At 55.5% G+C, this 23,179-nt stretch overlaps 1 protein-coding gene across 2 annotated transcripts in view; it reads right to left on the minus strand.

Moving 5' to 3' along the window:
• AP2A1 (adaptor related protein complex 2 subunit alpha 1) overlaps window positions 1–23,179 on the minus strand; it is a 32,434-nt gene that overhangs the window by 925 nt on the left and 8,330 nt on the right. Inside the window, exons 2-21 of one of the 2 annotated variants that reach the window (XM_084771139.1) lie at window positions 14,692–14,760; window positions 14,455–14,597; window positions 14,105–14,298; window positions 8,696–8,825; window positions 8,206–8,307; window positions 6,530–6,638; window positions 5,703–5,853; window positions 5,116–5,284; window positions 4,877–5,014; window positions 4,431–4,613; window positions 3,511–3,608; window positions 3,086–3,317; window positions 2,837–3,004; window positions 2,589–2,749; window positions 2,291–2,356; window positions 1,992–2,048; window positions 1,810–1,892; window positions 1,589–1,679; window positions 285–407; window positions 67–183 (exon numbers count right to left, since the gene is read on the minus strand). In XM_084771139.1, coding sequence (XP_084627265.1) covers window positions 67–183; window positions 285–407; window positions 1,589–1,679; window positions 1,810–1,892; window positions 1,992–2,048; window positions 2,291–2,356; window positions 2,589–2,749; window positions 2,837–3,004; window positions 3,086–3,317; window positions 3,511–3,608; window positions 4,431–4,613; window positions 4,877–5,014; window positions 5,116–5,284; window positions 5,703–5,853; window positions 6,530–6,638; window positions 8,206–8,307; window positions 8,696–8,825; window positions 14,105–14,298; window positions 14,455–14,597; window positions 14,692–14,760 — 2,584 coding nt within the window. The remainder of the gene's footprint in view (window positions 1–66; window positions 184–284; window positions 408–1,588; window positions 1,680–1,809; window positions 1,893–1,991; window positions 2,049–2,290; window positions 2,357–2,588; window positions 2,750–2,836; window positions 3,005–3,085; window positions 3,318–3,510; window positions 3,609–4,430; window positions 4,614–4,876; window positions 5,015–5,115; window positions 5,285–5,702; window positions 5,854–6,529; window positions 6,639–8,205; window positions 8,308–8,695; window positions 8,826–14,104; window positions 14,299–14,454; window positions 14,598–14,691; window positions 14,761–23,179) is intronic. The other variant, XM_084771140.1, reaches the window with a different exon arrangement.

The raw sequence follows: 23,179 nt of genomic DNA on the forward strand, positions 1-23,179 counted from the left end.
AAGCATAGTCAGGCCCAGGAGGCCCTGCCCCTCAGCCCTGCCCCGCCCCTCAGCCCCGCCCCTCACAGGCTTAGCTGCTTCCAGCGCTGGAAAAAGTCTTGGGCGGCCATCTCTGTGGGCTGGAAGAATTTGTTGATGGTCACTGGGAGCTTCAGAGTGAGGGACTGGGCGGTACCACCGTACCTGAACAGATGGGGAGCAAGCAGCTGAGCCAGGCCCCATCCCTGAAGACCTGGCCTCACTTGACACACCGCACAGGGCGTTGCTCTTTGCTCCCAACTCACCTGAAGCGCACCGACAGCAGCGGTGGTGTCAAGAAATCTCGCAGACACTCAATGTTGAGCACTTGCTGCACCTGTGCCCCGCCATCCACTTGTGCAGCTACGCGCTTGGTCTGCACCGCCAGCTGTGGCCCCATAGTCAAGGAAGCCAGAGACAGTGGGGGGACAGCAGAGGCTCTGAGGGCTGACCACAGACTCACCTACATGTCACTCCCACATCCCTCCTGTGACGTGGGACACCTAGGAATCTCCTCCGGCCTCCACTCTTGGCTAAGCACATGGACCATGGTGGACAAGCTAAATATTTTCTTAGCCTCCAGTTCAAACTGGGTACATGGCCAGCCTGGTCTACAGAGTGAGTTCCAGGACAGCCAAGGCTGCACAGAGAAACCTTGTCTCAAAAAACAAAAACCAATCGAATTGGGTCCATGTAAAATGTCCTGAGGAGTCAATTAAATTATCTACCACCAGAACACGTCTGTCTGCGTGTGGTGGTGCAGGCCTTTAATCCCAGCACTTGGGAGGCAGAGGCAGGTGGATCGCTGTGAGTTCAAGACCAGCCTGGTCTACAGAGCAAGTCCAGGACAGCCAAGGCTACACAGAGAAACCCTGTCTAAAAACAAAACCAAACAACATGTCTGTCTGTGCTAGTGTGGCCAACGCACCCAGACAGAGCCAATTACTGTCACTGTACTCAGGCCCGACTTCACGACAGGAACATGTGCAAGGCTGGCTGGTGTCTACACCCCACCTACCCTGCCCTACTTCACACACACAGCTGTCTACCCTGGGTTCTGATGGAAAAGTTGGTGAGAGAAGCAGAGAGCTAGTTGCTCTAGGTTCACACGTGCAGACTGAGGCTCTGCATTATAGCTTCCAGAACATTCCACCTGCTCTTTCAACAGGGCCAAGGAAGGGGACTTGCTGGGGTACACCTCTAATACAGCACATGGCGGGCAGAGCCGGAAGACTCACTGTGAGTTCAAAGCCAGCCTAGGCCACAGTAAACAGCTTCAAAAACAACGAAAGATTCTCCTAAGCGGAAAGGAGGGTTAGGAGGCAGGTCACTCAGCTGCAGGTACTGCAGAGTGAGAGGTGTGGGCAGAGTGCAGGGGCCCCACAGAGAACCCCGTCAGGGAGGGTAGGATGCCTGGCAGGGTAGCTGAGGTCATCTGTCCCTGGGTAAAGAGGCCTGCAGTTTCAGAAGCTCACAGGGAGAGGGGCTAAACGGGGATGGACCAGGTGCGTCTGCTTCCCGGGGCTCCACAAGGGTGGGGGGGCACTGCCAGGGCTGAGAGCAGAGGATATGGGTCTGCAGGTCTCCAGGGTGGACCACGGTGGGCGAGAAGCTCTGGAACTGCACGGAAGTCTTGTTGCCATAGAAGAGATACATGCGGCCTGCAGCGGGCGGAGAGGGCTCCATCCACGCTCCTCTGCTCCCACCCCCTGCCATCACCCAGCCAGCCATGCTGCCAACAACCCCGCCCCTCCAGCACCCCCACCCCACCTCCAGGTCACCGGGACACACCCAGGTTCTGCCGGAACTCAGACTTGACTCCAATCTGCAGCAGCTGGTTCTCAAACAAGACCCCACTGTTCTTACACACGAACCTGGGCAGGGTGGTGGCAGTCAGGGCGGGAGCGCTCCTGACCGCTTGTCTCTGCTCCCCATCTGTCCCCACCGCCCCGCCCCCCTCTCCCAGAGCTCACTTATTCAGCAGTTCATCCGCTTCTGGGATGGGAGGGCCTATGTCCTCAGGACCTGGGCTGGGGGAGAGGTACAAGTGAGGTGTGCAGGGCTGGGGGCTGGGGGCCAGGGGTACAGGTAACACTCTTGGAAGGCAGACGCCCAGAGCCCCTCAGGATTGGGAGTGGGACCCTGACAGACGGGGCTCCCAAAGAATCCCAACTTTCACTGTTTTCTAACCCCTGCATTTGCCCGTCTCCAGGAACCCCTGAAGCCCACCCTGGGGACATCCATCAGCCGATAGCCAGAGGCCACCCCTTACTCAGCAGCTGGAGCTGGGTCAGCCAACAAAGCCATGGGACTCTCAGGGGCAGGGGGCTCCAGCTCGCTGGGCCATCCAATCCCAGAGCAGACAGAGAAGACAGGTGTGGCAGGCAGCCAATCCCAGAGAGGCAGCAAGAGGACCAGGGAAAGAGGCAAGAGGGAAGAGAGAAGGAAGAGAGGGCTGAGATCCAGCTGTGGGAGAGGACAGGGTGCAGAGTCTAGAGTGGCAACCAGAGGCTAGGGACAGCAGGGAGACGGCAGGGCGCGGGGCTGGGTAGAGCCAGGGCAGCCGGTACCTGAGGAAGGCCTCCTCGGGGGTGGGCCCCAGGCTGGGCTGTGCAGTTGGGCCGTCAGAGAAGACATCCACCAGGAGGTTCCCACCTACAGGAGCCGAGGGCGCAGCGGGGGGAGGGGCTGCCCGCAGCCCCAGGAGGTCCGCGGAGGGTGAGGGCGTCGACTGCAGTCAAGGTAAGGCAAGGTATAGGTGAGACAGGGCAAGGCATAGGGGACCCAGCCTGGGTACGCGGTCCATCACTGGGCTCACCACAGTGCTGGGAGTGGGCTCCACACCCCCATTGATGTCATTGCTACTAGTGTCCCTGCGGCTGTCATCCAGGGCACTGGCTGCCCCAGGGCCCTTCTTGCGCTTCAGCTTGGCCAAGATGGACGACTCACGCTCAGGAAATGGGGGCATTTCTTCTAGCACAGTCGCCTGTGGGCAGGACGGGAGGTTAGGGGGCACTGCTGGCCCCAGAGGGTGGGTGGGCCCGAGGCCTGGGTCATGGGGTCTGACCAGAACATCGGTGCTGGCTACAGAGCTGAGGGTGAGGTACTCCACTGCCCGCTGCTGCAGCTCCACGTCGGCATTGCGCAGCTGCGAGCCGGCACGCAGGACGCCCTGGATGGTGGCCTTGGTCTCAGGGAAGAGGTTGATGAACTTGATGTAGGTGGACAACAGCAGGGCGCGCGTAGCCACACTACACAGGTGGAACTTGGAGTGCAGCAGTGAGAACTGCACAGGCGGGCTGCGGAGGAGGTGGGGTCAGCAGGGACATGGCCCCGGCACCACACTCCCCAGGGTAAGGCTGCATCCTCACCCAGGTGGATGACTGGGACATGCGCTGAGAGGATTCCTAGGGATCGCACCATTTCCCAGCTCTCCACGTCATGGGGGTTCCCCAGACCCCCAAGAGGTCCCCCAGAATGAGGCTCCCTCACCTGGAGCGTGGGTCCCCAGCAATCAAGTTCCCAAACTCCCCAAGGATGTAGCCACCGACCTTCACCATGTTCTCATGACAGGCTGGAGCCTGGAGGGCCTGTGGGGGCGCAAGGGCGGGCAGGTGAGGACAAGGGAAATAGAGTCCCTCGGGCCTGTGCAAGGCAGCTGGTGGCCAGCCTGGCCCAGGGTCACCACTGTGCCTCTGAGAGCTCCCACACACACCCTGCTTCTGGAGCTTCATGCCCAGCCCTGGCCCTAAAAGCTATGGGAGATGGGGGTGGGGGGGTGCCTACCCGGAAAAGGGCGGAGCCAGGGGTGGGCCAACCTGGATTACTTCCTGGACAGCCATGATTAGTTTCCACTCTGGCACGTTCTGGGTGTGCACATGTGCACACAGGAGTGCACACCCGTGTGGAGGGTTAGAAAGGCCTGAAGATGTCAGGTGTCTCCCTCAATCACTCCCTACCTTATTTTTTTGAGACAGGGTCTCTCTCCGAGCCCAGAGTTCCCATTTTGGCTAGACTAGACCCCCAGGACCTGTCTGTCTCGGCCCCACAGTGTTGGGAGTTACAGCCTCACATAGCTTCTGAGTCCTGGGACTGAATGTCAGACTCCTGCCCAGCCCTGGCCACACATTGCTGCTGCCAGCCATGCCCGCCTGTCAGGATGCATCAGTGCCCTCTGAGCCTGGGCATCACTGCACAGGGGATAAAGGGGCCCCTCTCCTGCACAAGGACCACCATGCAGAGAGGCCACACTGATGCTGCGTCCTCTTCAAGCCAGGAAGGTCCCAAGATTGCAGTTCCCGTGCCCCTTGGGCGACTCAGAGGCCAAGGCTGGAGCGGAACAGGATGCTGGCCCCTTCTGCTCTTGGCTGGCAGCTGCGCCCCATCACGGGGTCGACATGAAGGATGCTCACCTCAAACACTGTCTTGGCAGCATAGCCCTGGACATCGTCACGGTTGGTGACGATCTGCAGCACTCTGTACCACACTTCCTCGCTCACATAGTCGCCTGCGATGCGGATGAGGTTGAGGATGGTGTCCACATACCAGCTGTAGTCCACGGCATACTTCTCGGCCAGGATGGCCACCTTCAGCACCTGTGGTGGAGGTGTTATGGTGTGAGTGTGATTATGCCCGTGGTTGGGTCACTACAGCTATTCCCAGTCTACGATCACAGCTGACCCCATCCTGACGCCCAGGGACCCTCCCCACACTCCTCCCTAGACGCAGTGTTCCTAACTTTTAGTCTTCTTCCCGTCGACCTACAGGTCTCGGCCCCACACTCCCCTCCCAACCTAAGGGGCCCGGCCCCAGGCCTCCTCCTCACACCCGGGTGTCCAGCCCTGTCCCCTAGGCTCACAATCTCCTCTCGGATGGCATAGTCAGCAGTCTCCAGGTACCGCAGCATCTCTGATACAATCTGCTTGGCATTGCTCCGGTCACACATGGCATACAGGAGATCGGCTGCCCGCTGCCTAACACTGACGTCCCGCTCCGTCTGAGGAAGGGAGAACAGGACCCAGCTGGGGTCTAAACTGCACTGGGCCCACTGCAAGGCCACCAAGCACCTGGCCACTCTTAGGGGACAGAGAGCTGCACCTTGAGGGCATTAATGACGGTATCAATGTGGGTCTTGACGGCCTCATGGGAGAACTCAGAGCTGGCCAGCGTGCACATGCTCTCCAGGGCCAGGTAGCGCAGGTTCGTCTCTCGGTGCTGCAGGAACTGGCCCAGCTGGTTGCAGGCACGGACCAGGAGGTTGGGCTCACTGCCAGGCACAGGTGACGTAGAGATGGAGATAGGACATGCGCTGACCCACCTCACAGCTCCTTAAGGACCCAGGCCCTCACTTCTGCCCACACCAACCTCCTGTTCCATCCCTCCAAGGAGCCCCCGTGAGCCCAGATAAATATGTGCACTCGAGTGGGGACACAGCCAGCAGAAACTAGCCCTGATTTCAAGCCCCAGGATGCAGGGTTGAACCAACACGATACAGAGCAACTCTGCATCCACCTCAGGAGAGCATTTTACTCCTCTGGCCTCTTCCCAGGCCCCAGTCTCCTCCAGACTGTGGAGGTCCAGGCCCTACTACCCCTCAGGCTCAGGAGTCAGACCCAGCCTTCTTCCCTCCGGCACACCCTGTCCTCTCCTCCCTCAGGGCGGCAGCCCCGCCCCGCCCACAGCACCTGTCGTAGTGGATGATGAGGCTAATGGTCTCAAAGAGGATGGCGTTCTTGGCGTTGGAGTGCTGCACCTTCTTGGACTTGGGGGGCTCCTGGGCCTTGTTGAGCACGGTCTCAAGACACTCCACTAACCGCCCTTTCACAGCCGCGTCCTCTGGGGAAAGGGAGGGCAGGTGGGTGAGCGTTCTGCTCTCTCGCTCACTCCCCAAGGGAGGAGCTCGGCTGCCTTCGAGCCCCCCACAGTGCCAAGCGGGGGGGGGGGGGGGGGTAGAGGGAGCCTCTGCCTTCTGAGGTAAGGTGTCTATTCCCAGGTCTGGGCTCCCACCCACTCCACACTGACCTGCCTGCAATGAGCCTCAGTTTCCCCCCTGCGGCACTCATGCTCCTTAGGTTTCTCACAGGAGTGTGGAAAGCCGAGGAGCCTTCCCCAGAGCCAGCATGGCGCTCCCCACAGAGGTCAAGGGGCTCACCCTCAGCTACCAGACTACTGCACACTATTTAGGCCCCAGGGCTTATGATTTTGACCAGCGTCCCAAAGTGCCTCACTGCTGTGGCGGCGGGATGCTAGGCAGACCCAGCTGCACAGGGCAGTGCCACGCATCTCGTGCGGCAACTCTGAGCTAGAACTCCCTGCTCTGGCCTTGATCCTCCTCCATAAAGCAGGCTGAGTTAACGAGCTCTCTCCACAGGACAGAGGGCTGTGAGAAGGAAATGGGCCCAAGACAGGCCCAGCTGTGCAACCCCTCCAGGTGCTGCACAGGGCAGGGACCAGGCTGCCCTCCCTCCCTCCCACCCGGCGGCCGTCCATGGAGTCTGGAAGCCGTACTTACCTGGCGGTGGGTAACACTGCAACAGGCGCAGCAGCTTCACAGAGAGCCAGGGTGCGGGGACGAAGTAATACGTGTAGTCCTGGAGGTCGGTGGAGGCGGAGGAGACAATCTGCAGAAGGGAGGGATGCTGGGTGGCCGAGGCAGGAGGGGCCTGTCCCCTCAAGAACACACGTTCACACCAGGCAACTGAAGAGCCTGGTTTACACCAAGGGGAAGCGAGAGCCTGGAAGTAGTGTGGCCTGAGCGTTGTGGGACATCCCTTCTCTCTTTGCAAACTGGAGTTCCACTAAATAGCCCAGGCTGCTCTCAACCTCAGGATCCTCCTGCCTCAGTCTCCTGAAGGTTTGCACTGTGCCCGATACCTAGTTCTCTGCTAGCTCCCTGTGTGTGACAGTCCCTGGGGCAGGCTAGGGCTTCTCCTGACTTACTCCAGGGCTCTGCCACTGTTGTCACCCTTAACACCCTGGCTCCCGCATTCTGAGCACCATGGCACACTACTGCAGAGTCAAGGTCGGCTCCGTCCTGGGTCCCTGCTCCAATACAGGCCAGACAGGGAAACAGTGAAAGATCAAAAGCTCCTGTTACTCCTCGAGGTAACCACCTACGACTCCACCCTGACAATCCTTCTCCAAGCCGGCCAGCCAGTGGTGGTGCACGCCTTTAATCCCAGCACTTGGGAGGCCGAGGCAGGGGGAATCTCTGTGAGTTCGAGGCCAGCCTGGTCTACAGAGCTAGTTCCAGGAGAGCCAGGGTACACAGAGAAACCCCGTCTGGGATGGGGGGAGATTCTTCAGGAAGCCTTCCCCACCAGTGCTCTGCCCAGCGGCCTGACTACGTATCATACACCGGCTCCTCATCTCTGTTTGCTCATGGGCCTGGCACCTGGCACATTCAGATGTGTGGTAATGAGAGGCTGGGGGCAGAATGAGTGGCAGGCATAGGTACCCCATCTGCCCAAGGATTTAAGTCACTTCTGGCTTCCAGACAGTATTTTGATTTTTCTCAGCCTCTCCATTTGGGTTTCTGCCCCCTCAGGAGCTCTCCTGGGCTAGGACCTCCATGAGGTGTCCACGATGCTGAGCTTGCTCCATGACACGCAGCCCTTCTTGGCGGTCTGTGACTGAGTCACCACCTCTGACACACACTGTCCCTCCCAGCAGGACAAGGGCCCCTTAAGGTCTGACTCAGACAGAGATAGCCAGGCACAGCGGAGGCTCAGGACTGTGAGCACAGGACCGGAGGTGTGGGAGGGAAAAGAAGGGGCGTGCGGAGAGCAGGAAGAAGCAGAGCAGGCAGGAGAAAGGAGGGGGACGGCCAGGCAGACAGCTTTGGGGTGCTTGCTGGCCCCAGGTTTTGCTCTCAGCACCTTATCCAGAGCAATCCTGCTGCACACGGCACTGGTGTCAGCCCCTGAACCATGTGGGAAAAGCAGCTCTGAGAAGTGAAGCCATTTGCCTGCGGCTCCACAGCCTGGGTAACGCCAGTGCAGAGCTGTGGCTTTTCCACACAGGCTGGCCTGCCTTTTAGGGAGGGGAGGAGAGACGGGTGTCATAGACACAGGGGAGCCAGTCCTCCTGCAGCCAGTGTGACAGCACACTCGCCTGGGTCACGAGGCAGGGGTGTCACTGACAGAGGGAAGCCAGGCCCTCCCACAGCGAGCATGACAGCACACTCACCCGGCTTAAGCGAGACACAGCCAGGGAGATACAGGTCTTGAAGTCATCCGGATTCTTCTTGCAGAGACAGGTGATGAGGCTGACAGCGGCTGTGACCACTCCCTGCAAGGAGCTCAGGCATAAGGGACCTCATGCTGGTGTCACTGAGAAGGCACTGGCATCGGGGCAAGTCACCTCAGGACGAGGGGCAGGGTGGGCTCCTAGGAGTCTCGGGTGGGACAAGAGTCAGACCTTTGCAAGACAGGCAGGGCATGGCCTTGCTAGGGGCTCTCTAGGCTCAGAAATAGGCTGGGTCTGAGATGGGGACGGTCCCGGACAGCCAAGGATGTCAAGGAGGTAGGAAAGCTTCTGGGAAGTTGGGCAGGGTATCAGCACTGGGGACAGAGGAGCTGGGCTAGAAAGTTAGGACAAAGATGGGGTCCCTGCCATCAGGGCAGAAGTCTGGACAGGGGCCTCAGGGACCTGGGGGAGGGGCAGCCAGGCACCTCACCATGTGCTGGTCATTAAGCAAGTGCACTACACGTGCCGTCCACTCGCCCATGGGCACCAGGTCAGGTGAGGCCTTGTAGAGTCGCAGTAGGCACAGGGCTGCACTCTGCTTCACACTGTCCATGCTGTCTCTGTGGGGACACCGTGGGACGGTCACGGCTACCTGGGTCCATAGTGTCGGCCTTCCGATCCGCTGCTATGTGGCCAGGATAGGACACAGGCAGCCAGGGCCACCCCAGACGACTTGGATACTGCCCTGATGGCCCCAGGAACTTTGTCTCCTCGTCCACAAAACCGGCAGGGCCAGGCAAAATGTGGAGGCTGTGCATCGTGGGAACCTGCGTGTACCCTGCACTGCTTTGGCTTATGAAGACACTGGCAGACCACTGGGCACCACACCTGTGCTCATATGTTGCCTGCAACTGACCAGTCAGGGACAGAACAGATCAAAGGAGGCGAGGCAGGAATGGTTCTCCTTGGAGTGGTGAAGGCCCAGTCCTGCCCGCCCAGGACCCCAGGCTGACAACGCTAGACTTCCAGCCTCTTGAACTACAGTCAGGGCGTCAAGAAGCAAGACTGCTTTTCAACTTCTGAGCCTTTTGCCCCACATGCCCAGTGCTTAGGTTGCAGGAGTGCCCAATTTATGAGACGCCGAGGACAGAACCCAGGCTTCACGGGAACTAGGCAAGTGCCCTGCCACCACCCGGCTACGTCACACTTCTCTGGCTTTCTCTTTAATACTGGATCGTTGTGACACTTTATTGATTTTTTTTTTTTTTTGAGACAGGGTTTCTCTGTGTAGCCTTGGCTGTCCTGGACTCCCTTTGTAGACCAGGCTGGCCTCGAATTCATAGCGATCCGCCTGCTTCTGCCTCCCGAGTGCTGGGATTAAAGGCATGCCACACCACTCCCGGCCTACTTTGTTGATTGATTGATGGATCAATCAATCCTAATCCAGGCTAGCCTGGAGACTCAATACCACCACCCCCCTTTTATTTTTGTTTCCTTGTTTGTTTTTTTTTGAGGCAGGGTTTCTCTATGTAGCCCTGGCTGTCCTAGACTCACTTTGAAGAACAGGCTGGCCTTGAACTCAGAGATTTGCCTGCCTCTGCCTCAAGAGCGATGGTGGCATGTGCTGTTAATCCCTGCACACAAGCGGCTGGGCAGGTAGATTTATGTGAGACTGAGGCTACTCTAAAATACATACTGAGTTCTAGGTCTCAAAACAGGGGGAAAAGCTTTGGCTCACACCTGTAATCCCACAGGATGGACAAGTGGTCTACAAGAGGGAAGGAGGTGACAGACCCGCTGACGACCATAGGGCTTGCCTTCTCTGGGAGCGACAGCAATGCTCTGGATCTGGGTACTGGTAATAGCTGCACACAAGATTATAAAAAGCCACTGCCCTGGTGGTGGCGCACGCCTTTAATCCCAGCACTTGGGAGGCAAAGGCAGGTGGATCACTGTGAGTTCGAGGCCAACCTGGTCTACAGAATGAGCTCCAGACATCCAGGGCTACACAGAGAGACCCTGTCTTGAAAAACCAAAACTAGGGGCTGGAGAGATGGCTCAGCAGATAAGAGCACTGTCTGCTCTTCCAGAGGTCCTGAGTTCAATCCCCAGCAACCACATGGTGGCTCACAACCATCTATAATGAGATCTGATGCCCTCTTCTGGCATTCAGGTGAATATCGGATGGAGCATTCATACATAAAATAAATAAAATTTTAAAAAAAGAAAAGAAAGAAAGAAAAACCAAAACTGAACCAAACCAAAACACTGCCCTGCGCACAGTTAGCATGGTGGTACATGACTGTGTCAAAACTCAGGAGGCAGGGGCAGGAGGATCACCAGAAGTTCCACACTAGCTAGGGCTACTGTCATCCCAGCACTCCAGAGGTAAGGAGCAGTTCAAGGCCAGCCTGGGCTACACGGACCATCTCAACAAGCAAACGGAACCAAAAGCAGAAGCAATCAGCCGGGGTTCCCTAGTAAGAGCCTGTCTCAAACTTTTTTGAGGTTAACACTATTAACTAACCAATTAGGAGACAGGGTCTGGTTATGCTACTCAAGCTGGCTTGAATTCTTAATCCCCCTGCCTCAGTTTCCCCAATGCTAGATGGCCAGCCCGCACCCATAACAACACTTTCATCCTTTTCCTCCTGTATGCCAGAGACCACACTTTAGCTCTCCCTGAGCCTTCCCAGCCACCTCAGGGCCTGGCCTCAGGCTGCTGCGCCTCCCTGGGCACCGCCTCCCTTCTTGGGCGCTGCACTCGCACATGGGGAGCATACAGACAGACAGACAAAACGCCCACACACAGAATGAAAATGATAAATCTTTGCGTGACCCTATAGGACAGCAGGTGGCCGTGCCTGGCTTGCATCACTTCAAAGGTGAAGTGACCGAGGCAGAGAAGAACAGGTGTGGTGGCGCGTGGCTGCACCGCCAGCGCTAAGGAGAGGCTGGACGGTCAGTGCCCGGCCAGCCTAGGCTCCGTGACACCCTGCTTCAGACACAAACACACAGCAGGCTGGCAGCCAGCTCTGGTCGCTCTGCACAAAGGAGGGGGACAGGTAAGCTTGCCAACAGCCCCCAGAGGCACTTATTTCGAGGTCACGTACACTTTGGTCTGTGGCTTCCCACAGCCTCCACTTGGATAAGCTTTCCTCTGCTCCCAGGGGCTGCCTCCCCTCCCAACACAACACTTGGCTTCTCCAGACCCCCAAAGGCCGCAGGAGCCCAGGCCGCCTGAGCCTGGCTCTGTGAGGCTTGGCCACTGCTGGCCGGGCCTGTATGCGGCGGCACAGGTACTGGCTGGCTGGAGACCCCATTCACCAGTATTCTCTTGCTCCTTTGCCCAAACTAAAGTCTTTCTTTTTGAGACAGGGTCTCAGGCTTGTCGCAGTCCTCTGGCTCCTCCTACGGGCTCCACTACGGCCACACCAGCCACACCATCAAGGACACAGAGGCACCTCATGTACTGCCAGAAATAGAAACCTCACCTCTGGGCGCAGCCGTCACAGTGACTTTTCTAACAGACAACATTGCTCCTGTTATTCATCTGCCTCACACACCAGTCACCCCAACTTCCATGGGAAGCAGAAGCAGACTCCCCAAAGCCTCTGCCAGGCTCACTACACTGCCGTCACCTCCTGGAGAGGCCCTTCTGACTTGTTAATGAAAACCTTTTTCAGAGCTGGAGATGGCCAGGCAGTGAAGAGTCCTTACTGCTCTCCCAAAGGACCCATCTTTGGCTCCCAGCACCCATGTCATGTGACTCCAGCTCCAGAGGATCCCACGCTGCTGGCCTCCAAGGGCACCTGTGCATATGTACATACGAACATGCAGACAACACACACCTGCTTAAATGATAAAAAAAAAAAATGATAAAAATAAATCTAGGGAGCTGCAGAGATGGCTCAGCAGTTAAGAGCACTGGCTGCTCTTCCCGAGAACCCAGGTTCAATTCCCAGCAGCCACTTGGCAGCTCACACCCATCTGTAACTCCAGTTCTAGAGGATCCAACACCCTCACACAGACACACATGAAGGCAAAACACCAATGTTCATAAAATAAAAAATAATCTTGGGGCCGGAGAGATGGCTCAGAGGTTAAGAGCACACTGGCTATTCTTCCAAATGTCCTGAGTTCAGTTCCCAGCAACCCAGTTATGGTGGCTGACAACTATCTATAATGATATCTGGTGCCCCTTCTGGTGTGCAGGCAGAATATTGTATACATAAATAAAATTTAAAAATAACAATCTAATAAATAAATAAACCAATGTAAAAAAAATGGTAAAGCCACATTACGTGCGCGCGCGCGCACACACACACACACACACACACACACGGTATGCTCACTACCTTGTGTATTTCTTCTTTTACTAGGAAAAAAACAGCACTGGCTGCAGGCGTGGTGGTGCACCCCTTTAATTCCAGCTCTTGAGAAGCAGAGGCAGGTGCATCTCTGTAAATTTGAGGCCAACCTGGCCTACATAGCAAGTTTTAGGACAATCAGGGCTACACAGAGAAACAAAGTCTCTGGTCTGGAAAAATGGTAATAGCACTGGCTGCTCTTTCAGAGGACCTGGGTTCAGTTCCCAGCACCCACCTGTCTATAACTCTTGTTCTAAGGGATCTGACACTCTCACACAGACACACATGGAGACAAAACACCAATGCACATGAAATAAAAATAAATAAATCATTTGAGGGAGGGGAGAAGGGAGAAAGAGAAGAGCCTTAAAAAGAATTTGTTCTGGAGAGAGCAAGAGCCTCAAAAAGAATTTGTTCTGGCACACACACATAATAAGTAAAGTTTAAATGATTTATTTATCTTTATTTTTCATTTTATGTGCATTGGTATTTCGCCTGCAAGAATGTCTGTGTGAGGGTGTCCAATCTCCTGGAACTGGAGTTACAGACAGTTGTGAGCTATCATGTGGATAGATTGAACCCAAGTTCTCTGGAAGAGTAGCCAGTGCTCTTAACTACTGAGCCATCTCCCCAGCTCTGAAAATGAGTTTTTAAAAACCCAGAAAAGCAGGAAGTGGTGGCACACACCTTTAATCCCAGCACTCAGGAAGCTGAGGCAGGTGGATCTCTGTGAATTCCAGGCCAGCCTGGTCTACAGAGTGAGTCCAGGACAGTCAGGGGCTACACAGAGAAACCCTGTCTCAAAAAACAAAAACAAAGAATTTGTTTTGAAACAGGGTCTCATGTAGCCCAGGCTAGCCTTGCAACTCCTGAGCATCAGAAGACGCCATTGCTTCTGCTCCTCTGGCCGCCACACCTGGTGTGCAGGTGCCAGGAGGGAAGGGTCCTCGGGCTCCTTTGCACACCAGGCAGGCGCTCAGAGCTATGGCCGCAGCCCTCCTGCGCCTCTTCTTCTGGCACCCTGGCCCTTGGGAGCACAGGGTCTCCTCACTGCTGCCTCAGGAGTCAGAGCCAGGTTGCAGATCAATGTAGACTGCTCAGAAGCTTCTGGCAGCAGTCAGACCACACAGGCTGACCCAGCTAGCCTGAAAACCCTGCCTTTCCTCGCCCAGCAGATGCTGCAACCACTGGGAAAACCTTCCTGGCTGTGAACACTGAGACTACCATCCTCTGGCGGTGGTACCACTGTCACCCATCAGTGCCACAGGCTCAGGGCAGATGCTGCTTCTTGAATGAATGAGATGAGGGGATGAGGTCATCACTTCCACGGGAGACACTAATGCTGGGTATCAGACACATGACCAGCGGGTGAGGATGGGGCCTTACACCTTCTAGGCAGCCTGGTGACATGAGAGAGACAGAGCCACTGTGCTCTAAAGCCCAGGTAGGAGAACTTAGGCAGGTGCCACAGACAAAGCTGGCTCTCATCTCCTGCTTCTGCCCTGTTGCTGTGGTCCCCAGTGCCTCACCCAGCCACCAGGATTCGGGGAATGTCTGCAGCAAAGGCCTCGCCCATCTCACGGCTGCCCACGTTGGCGATGCAGTGCAGGGCCAGGCACATGAAGGTGGGGTTGCGGCTGGCCAGGTCGTTCTTGATGGCGTTGTTGATGAGCCGGATCAGCTCCGAGTTCGAGTTCACCAGGACTGAGATGAACAGGTACCCCTAGGGGCAGACGGGGGAGACAGAGCCTGTGGCTAAGAGGCGTTGGACTAACATGCAGCAGTGTAGGCCCTAGTCCTCCTTCCCCGAAACCCAGGGACCCAGACCGCAGCCTCCCCGCTCTGCCCCAGCACCACCCAGGCCTCCAGCTCAACTCACTATCTGCTTCTCTGTGTACTTGTTGGAGCTTAGCAGGTTCACAGCCTCCATGTGTCCGAAGTCAATGTCGTGGCCCAGCAGGAAGATGAAGAGCAGCTTACACACGTACTTCTTTTTACTGTAGCCATCCAAGGCCTTGTCCCCTGAGGCAGGGAAGGGAAGGGAGCCGCATGAGCAGTCGCTCGCTCGGAAGCCCCTGAGCCCTGGCTCCCCCCAGGCCCCGGGCCAGCAGCCTGCCTTTGAACTTGGAGCGGATGTTGGCCAGTTCCTTGTTGACTCTCTTGATCTCAGCCTCCTTGCTCTTGCCTGTGGAAGAAAGGCAAGGCAGCTGAAAAGCCCACCCCACACGGTCCCTCCAGAGGGGCTTGCAGCTCTCTGCCCTCTTCCTGGGGTCATGAAGTGCAGGATGCTGGGGTGATACCCTGCCACGGGAGCGCCCCATGGTAGAGTTGTGACCAATGAACTGAAAGGCTGCTGGTTCTTGTCCCCTCCCTCAGTCACAGCACCTGACAGCAGTCTCTCGGCACCTCCGCTCTCCTACTTCATGTGCTAGCACTCTAACCCTTGGCCTACGCTTCCCTAGCTCTCTGCTACGACAGATAGATTCCCTTTGTGGTACCAGGTGAGGGCTGCCTGGCGCCCCAGGGACCCTATTCTGCATGCTGCCCATGGTTTGGCCATTCTCACTGACCACTGGAGCCCCCAGGGCCACACCACTGCAACACGCCACCACCACCTCACCAAACAGTCTACACTTGCTCAGGCCCCTTGGGCAGCCCTCTTGGCTTCCCTGCCTCCTTCCTAGAGCCATACTGGGCTGTGGGATACTCGCCCGCCTCCAGCCACCTCCCGTGTCCTACCCCTCTGTACTCCTCAGAGCACTACTTGTCACTCACTTTTTTTTTTTTTTGGAGGGTAGGGGGTTTTCAAGACAGGGCTTCTCTGTGTAGCCCTGGCTGCCCTTGACTCACTTTGTAGACCAGGCTGGTCTGGAACTCATAGTGATCCTCCTGCCTCTGCCTCCCGAGTGCTGGGATTACAGACATGTGTCACCACGCCCAGCCTGCCTCTCACTTTTGTACAGGATATTAATTGTTAGTTGTTATACTCTGCATGTGCATGGGTATGAGCACTCCAGCCAGCGCCTGGCACACAGCGCATGCTCTATGAACAGCCGGTCGGCTACAGGGTGCGTTAAGGGAATGAATGAGGGCCTGAGAAGATACGAATTTATACCATCCTCCTCCACAACCCCCTCTCCTCTGCCCTGAATTCCCAAGCAGTTCCAACAACCCCCACTTCAGGCAGGGCCTCCTCCAGGAAGCCCCTGGGATCAGCACCCTGACCCCAGAGCTGCAGTCTGTGGCCATGGCAGACAAGTGGCTCCTGAGCAAGCTGAAACAGGTAGCGTGGGACACGGACACACAGGGCTAGAATGATGTAGTGTGTCTGTCATGGTGGCATGTCTGTGATCCCAGCATTGGGGAGATGGAGGCAGATGTATCTTGAGTATGAGGCTCTCCTGGGCTACATAGCCAGTGAGACCCTATGTCAAAACAAACAAAACCGAATGCCAAGGAATCCCCAGAGGGCTGGGACAGGCGCAGTGTGGGCAAGCTTGTCTAGCTGGGACACCCAGCCACTGAGCTCCATCACCAGCACTGGAAAAACAGAGGAGAATGTTAAGACGCTGACTCCAATGGCAGCATTTTGAATATCCTAGATTATATAAACATATAGCTAAAATTAATTTTGGGGGTGGAGAGGTGGCTCTGTGGGTAACGTGCTCACCGTGTAAACAAGAGAATGTGAGTTTGAGTGTCTAGCACTGCACTGCTGGGCATGGAAGCTCACAACCCCACAGTGCCGGGGCCTCGCTGGCCAGACGGGCTGGCTCAACTGGCCAGCTCCAGGGTTACTGAGACCATTTCCACCAGTGAGGTGAAGCGCAACCCAGGAAACACCTCTAGCCTTGCCATGTGCACCATGTGTGCACGGACGTGTGAGCACAGGTGCGCACACTGCATAAGATTTGACTACTTCTTTCTATTTCTGAAACCTGTAGCTAGGCAGTCACAGCAGCAGCAGCTGGCAGGCTTGCCTGTGTGCCACCCTGGGAGGGAGTCTTTCAAGGTAAGGTCAGCTTCCCCCCCTCGGGACAGAGCCTCCTCCCCTAAGGGTCAGTAAGGCATTGGGATGGCACGGACCGTCCGACTGCTGCAGGCCTGTCACCCCAGGCTTCCCTTAGTCTGTTGTTAGGTGTGGCTTTTCGAGACAGGGTTTCACTGTGTACTCCTAGATGTCCTGGAACTCTCTTTGTAGACCAGGTGTTGGCCTCAAACTCACAGCAATCCAAACTCACAGAGCCTCTGCCTCTGGCTTTTGGTGGCATTTGTCTTTGATCCCAGAACGTTGGAGGCAGAGGCAGGCAGGTCTACACAGAGAAACTCTGTGCCAAGAACAGGCCCCCTCCAAAAAACAGAACAAAACACAGGGTCTGCGTAACCCAAGCTAGGATGAAATGGGCTTGGTACCTGAGGACCCCTTGAGCTTCCGGCCCCTCCCGCTTTCAGCCCCCAGGGCCAGATGCCAGCAGGAACAGCTCACTCAGCCCCGGGGTGGAGCCTGGGCTCTTGCACGCCCACGCTCTCTACTGACCGACGCACAGGCGCAGCCTCCTCCCATTCTGCAGGGAGAGCTAAGGCAGGAGGATCTAGAGTTCAGGACCAGCCGGGACAGCTTAGTGAGCCTCTGTCTCAAAAGAGTGAAGTGAAATTAAGATTCAAAGCGAAAAGGTCTGGGGAGAGCCCTTGCTGCGCCTGGGTCTGACCCACCCACACGGCAGTTGACAAAGGTCTGCAGCTCCAGCAATGGGGAAACAGCACATGTGATGCACACACACAGGCAAGCGAACACCCAGACACGCTAAGTAAAAAATCTCCAAAAAACTGTCTTTTAGCTGGGCATGGTGGTGCACGGCACGCCTTTAATCCCAGCACTCAGGAGGCAGAGGCAGGCGCATTGCTATGAGTTTGAGGCCAGCCTAGTGAGTCCAGGACACCAGGGCTCCACAGAGGGCCAGGGATGAGTCTCAGTTGGTACAGTGCTTACTGTGAACGCACAAGCCCTGGGCTTGACTCCCTAGACTGCATAAACCAGGTGATGTGGCACACGCCACTGAAGAGGGGATAGAAGCGTGAGTTCAAGGCCACCCTCTGCTACTTAACAAGTTAGAGGTTAGCATGGGATACATGAGACCATCTAAACAAGTAAATAAATAAATAAATAAATAAATAGATGGCAGGAGGGGCCCACCAAAGGCTAAGAGGGTGGACAATGCCTCTCTCAGGGGCAAGGAATGCTGGTGACCATGGTGGTGCCCGGTGAACACCAGAGTGCAGGCGTTCCTGTCCCTAACACTGTGTGGTCACGCAGTGTGTTCTCTCAGTGTTATTTTGTAAGGGAGAAAAGGAAAAAAAAAAAAAGCCAGTGGACCAGGCACGGTGGTGCACGCCTGTAACCCCAGCACTCAGGGAGGCAGAAGCAGGCAGATCTCTGTGAGTTCAAGGCCAGTCTGGTCTACAAAGTGAGTCCAGGACAGCTAAAGCCACACAGAGAAGCCCTGTCCTGAACCTCCCATGCCCCAGAAGCCAGTGTTTTCTAGCTGATCTGTGCCTCACTCAGGAGCTGCCTGACAGTCACTGCAGTGGCACACGCCTGGGGTTGAGCGCTACCAGGAAGCAGGGACATCAAACTCTGGCTGGCTTGGGTTACACAGCAACCAAACTAACCAGTTCCAGGGAGGCAGGGGACAGAGCTCCGCGGTAGAGCCTCTGCCAGCGGGCATCAGGCTCTGGACACACACAGCCTTTAAACACCCCCTAAGATGCTCCTGGAGGACATGGAGGGGCTCACTGGATGCTGCTGCACTCGCACCCTAACCCAAACATCCTCCCCAGATGGCAGGTAAAGACAGGATAACCACCCGAAGCTCACAAGCCAGGGAGCTTGGCCACTGAGGCACTGAAGAAGAGACCCAGTCTCAAGAGGAAGGTAAGGACTCAGACCTGAGGATGACCTCTGACCTCAACACACTCTAGCACACACATACACACACACACACACACACACACACACACACACACTGTACTTTTAGGTATATACATAAATGCACTCCATGTATCTTTTTTTCTTTTGCAACTGTCTGTCACTCTGTAGCCCAGGCAGGCCTCAGTCATCGCACTCCCGTGCCAACTGCTACCTCATTAGAAGGATTTGCCTGAGGCAGTAGCTAGCTTCTTCCCATACACTCTCTCTTTGGTTTTGCTGTTGCTTATGGACAAGGTTTCACTGCAGCCCTGGCTGACCTAGAACTGAGGTGGCCAGCTTGGCCTCCAGCACAGAAACCCAGCTGCCTCTGCCTCTCAGCCTTTGGGATGGAGGGCTGCAGCCCACACCCGGCACCCTTAACTGTTCTGTGTGTAGGCGGGAGTGGAGGCTGGAAGTGCAGTTACGGCGTGTGGCCTGCCAGCCCAATCCCCACGCGGACGAACACACTCTCTTGAATGTTGGCCTGCTTTCCCCTGGAGCCTACCCAGCAATCATTACATTTGTGTGTATCTGTGCTTTTGTGTTTTGTAAGGAACCGAACCCAGTGCTTGCCCACAGCCTCTCAAATGGATTCTAGGTAGGGGGTCTACACCCCAGACAGACCCTTACTGGGCTTCTTGGCAGGGACTCTACAATGGAGCCACACTCCCAGCTCCCCACTTCCAAGTTACATCCTTAGTCCCAGACACAATTTTGCAAAGGAGTTTTTTGTTTTTTGTTTTGTTTTTGTCTGTGGCTGGTTGAATCCACAGATCTGGACCTCACCAATACAGACGGCCATCTCTGTGTACGCATGCATTTCTTTAGTCTTTAAACCGCCCACCTCTATCAGACAGTGGCTTTGGCATAACTGATACACTCTGCTATGAAAAAGAACTCAGTGAGGCTGGGGAGATGGCTCAGGAGATGACTTGCTGTTCTTCCTGAGGATGCGGGTGTGGTTCCAGCATCCGCATGGTGGCTCACAACCACCTCTAACTCCAGTTCTAGGGAATCCAATACCCTCTTCTGTCATTTGCAGACATCAGACATGCACACTACACACACACACACACACACACACACACACACACACACACACACACACACACACAAAGGCATTCGCGGGGCATGCCTTCAAGCTCAGCGCTTCAGGGGCAGGTGGGTCTCTGTGAGTTTGAAACCAGCCTGCTCTATATAGTGAGCTCCAGGACAGCCTGCTTCAAACAAAGCAAAGCATAAAAAGAAAAGAGGGGCTAGGAAGGGTCAGCAGTTACAAGCACTGGCAGCTCTTCCAGAAGACTTGGCTTCAATTCCTAGCGCCTACATGAACGCTCACAACAGCTGTACCTTTGGTCCCAAGCACTCTCTGAAGTCCTAAGGTAGTAGGCAGGAAAGTACTGCGGACACACACGAAGGCAAAACACCCACACACATGCATTTTTAATATACTTATCTGTCTATGCATGGATGCTCTGCCTGCACATGTGAGTGCCAGGTCCTCTAGAACTGGAATTGTGCAGAGTTATGAGCTACCAGGTGGGTGCTGAGAAGTGAACTCAGAATCTCTTAAGAGCAGCCAGTGCTCTTAAAACAGTGAACCATCTCTCCAGCCCCATAAATTGTTTTTAATTACTTTTCTTTTTGTTCTTTTGTTTTGTTTTGTTTTGAGACAGGGTTCCTCTGTGTAGTCCTGGCTGTCCTGGACTCACTTTGTAGACCAGGCTGGCCTTGAACTCACAGCGACCGCCTGCCTCTGCCGCCGAATACTGGGATTAAAGGTGTGCACCACCATGCCTGGCTTTACTTTTTTTTTTTTTTAATTTATTTTTATATTATGTATATTGGCATTTTGCCTACATGTCTGTGTGAGGGTGTCAGATACCCTGGAACTGGAGCTGCAGATGTTTGTGAGCTGTCATGTGGGTGCTGGGAACTGAACCCAGATCCTCTGGAAGAGCAGCCAGTGCTCCCAACCATCAAGCCATCTCTCCAGGTGCCCCCGCCTGCTGCCTTTTTTTTTCCCCCAATTTAAAAACTGAAGTATGGAGTCTCCAAAAGAGCCATGCTTAGTAGTGGAGACATGTCATCCATGCTCAGGAGACGGAACAAGAACAATTACAAGTTCAAGTCCAGCCGAGCAGTGGTGGCACTTACAGTTTATCCCAGCACTCAGGAGGTAAAGGAAGGCAGCCTCTGAGTTCAAGGCCAGCCTGGTCTACAGAATAAGTTCTAGGACAACCAAGGCTAAACAGAGAAACCTTTTCTTGAAAAACAAACAAAACAAATTCAAGGCCAACCTGGGCCAGAATGAGTTCAAGGCTAGCCTGGGCTAGTTAGGGATTCACTATGTCAAAATGAAAAGTAAAAGAGCTGGCGCTAGGTGTAATGGCTCCAACCTATACTCCTAGCGCTGTGGAGGCTGAGCAGGAGAGAGATAAGTTATAGGCTAACTTGGACTACAGAGCAAGACTCTATCTCAAAAACGTAAAAACAAGAGGCTGAGAGTGGAGCTCAGCTGGTAGAATGCTTGCCTATACACACAAGCTCCAAGTTCACGGCCAGCACTGCGTAAGCCAAGTACAGCACACACTGTAGGCCCTGCGCACGCAAAGTGGGGACCCCTGGGGAATTTAAGGTCTTCATGGTTTAGGCTACATGAGACCCCGGGAGAGGGGGAGAGAGGGAGAAGGGGGTGAGGAGTGCCGGAGGGCGAGCGCTTGAGTGCGCTTGGAGCAGGGCTTAATAGAGGCCCTAGAAAGAGGAAAAGGCAGACATAGAGAGAGAGTTCAGCATCCAGGGCTGGGGAAAGTACACTTGGGCTGCTGAAGGGGTGCACACGAGGCCCAAGGCCACTACACAGAGAAAGCACTGTAAGCTCCACTCTGCAGCACTCAGGACAGACAGGCAGGTGATAAGCTCAGCATCACAAGCGCCATGCAAATGTGTCAAGGGGGTCTTTTTTTAGACAGGGTTTCTCTGTATAACAGCCCTGGTTGTCCTGGACTCACTTTGTAAACCAGGGTGGTCTTGAACTCTTTTTTTTTCTAAGACAGGGTTTCTCTGTGTAGTCTTGGCTGTCCTGGACTCGCTTTGTAGATCAGGCTGGCCTCGAACTCACAGTGATCCGCCTGCCTCTGCCTCCCAAGTGCTGGGATTACAGGTGTGGACCATCACGCCCAGCTGTGGCAAGGGGTCTTAAAGCAACTCACTCATAGCTACCTAGTCTTGGTTGTCCTGGAACAACTCACTGTGTGAAGGTGGCCAGCCTCGAACTCATAAAACATCTGCCTGCCTCGCCCTCCCAAGTGCCACCACATCTGGCATGAAGCGATTTCTTGAGAGGGCTTGGAGACCAGCCACTCCTGTCCTGGTCCTGCAGACTTTGGTTTGGTGGAGAGGTGGACAGGAACAAGGCTGAGTGTTCTGACAGACGCCAGCCTTGGAAATCGCGGACTGCAGCAGGGAGGAAGGCTTCCTGCTTAGGATCAGCGATAAGGCAGTGGGAGCAGCAGACAAAAACGCTTGGAGAGGGCCAGGCAGGCAGCTGGGAGGATGGGGAACAGCAGGCTGGGACCCAAGCCCAAGCCACAGGGCTGGAGCATGCAGACAGGGTCAGGAGTAGGGGGCAGGGGGGCATCTCCCCGGGAGGGGCTGCCGGGGCTTATTTTCCTTCATAAGGGAGCTCTACTGCAGCGTGGTTTCCAGCTTGCAGCTACAGGGGCTGATGACTCCTGTAATCGGTCAAACAGAGGCACCAGCATCACTGTGCGTCTGCAATTACCCTCAAAGGAATCTGGGCCAGCCTGGCCCTGCCCTGGAGGACCCTATGTGCCGTCATTGACAAAGTGCTTGCAGCTAGTGCTTCCAGACCCTGAACTCTCTCTTGACTTGTCCATGGCCAAAATATGGCAATGTGCCATGGTCTGTGAAACAGTACAGTTGTGTGTGTGTGTGTGTGTGTGTGTGTGTGTGTGTGTGTGTGTGTGACTGTGTGTGACTGTGTGTGTGTGTCTGTGTGTGTGTGTGTGTGACTGTGTGTGTGTGTGTGTGTGTGTGTGACTGTGTGTGCGCGCGTGCCGCTCTGTGGAAGCAGTTCTCTCATCTCCTTCCACTTTGTGTGGAATCGAGGACTGAACTCTGGTCTCCAGGCTTGCCCAACAGGGGCCTTCACTGCTATGCCGTCTCACAGGCCTGTTTTATTTTGTTTTGTTGGAAACAAGGCTTGTACTGAACCTGCTTTTAGCCAAGGGTGACCTTACACTTCTGCTCCCCTACCTCTACTTCTCAAGAGCCAGGATTACAGATGTGAACCGTGACACCTGGTTTCCAATATTCCTTCTTGATCCCAGTACTGGGGTCAGGGGGTGCGGTAGGGGGGAAGACTGGCTTATTTGTCCATCCACTCACTTCCACCTTCATCAAACTCCTGCAGAGGGCAGAGCTGAGGATGGGCAGGGCGAGGCCCAGGCCTTGATCCTAGGACTGGGGCAAAGGTCACTAGCACAGTGGGTCTAATTTGGGACCAAGTAGCTTTGGACAGGGGAGTGAGTACTGCAACTCCAAGGCCTTCTGCCTGGACGCGCTCTGAAAGGACAGGGACTTACACGGGAGCCAGCCGCAGCCCTCTGATAAG

This window comes from Acomys minous, assembly GCF_964271855.1.
Source record: "Acomys minous genome assembly, chromosome: 2".
NCBI classification, from domain to species: Eukaryota; Metazoa; Chordata; class Mammalia; order Rodentia; family Muridae; genus Acomys; species Acomys minous.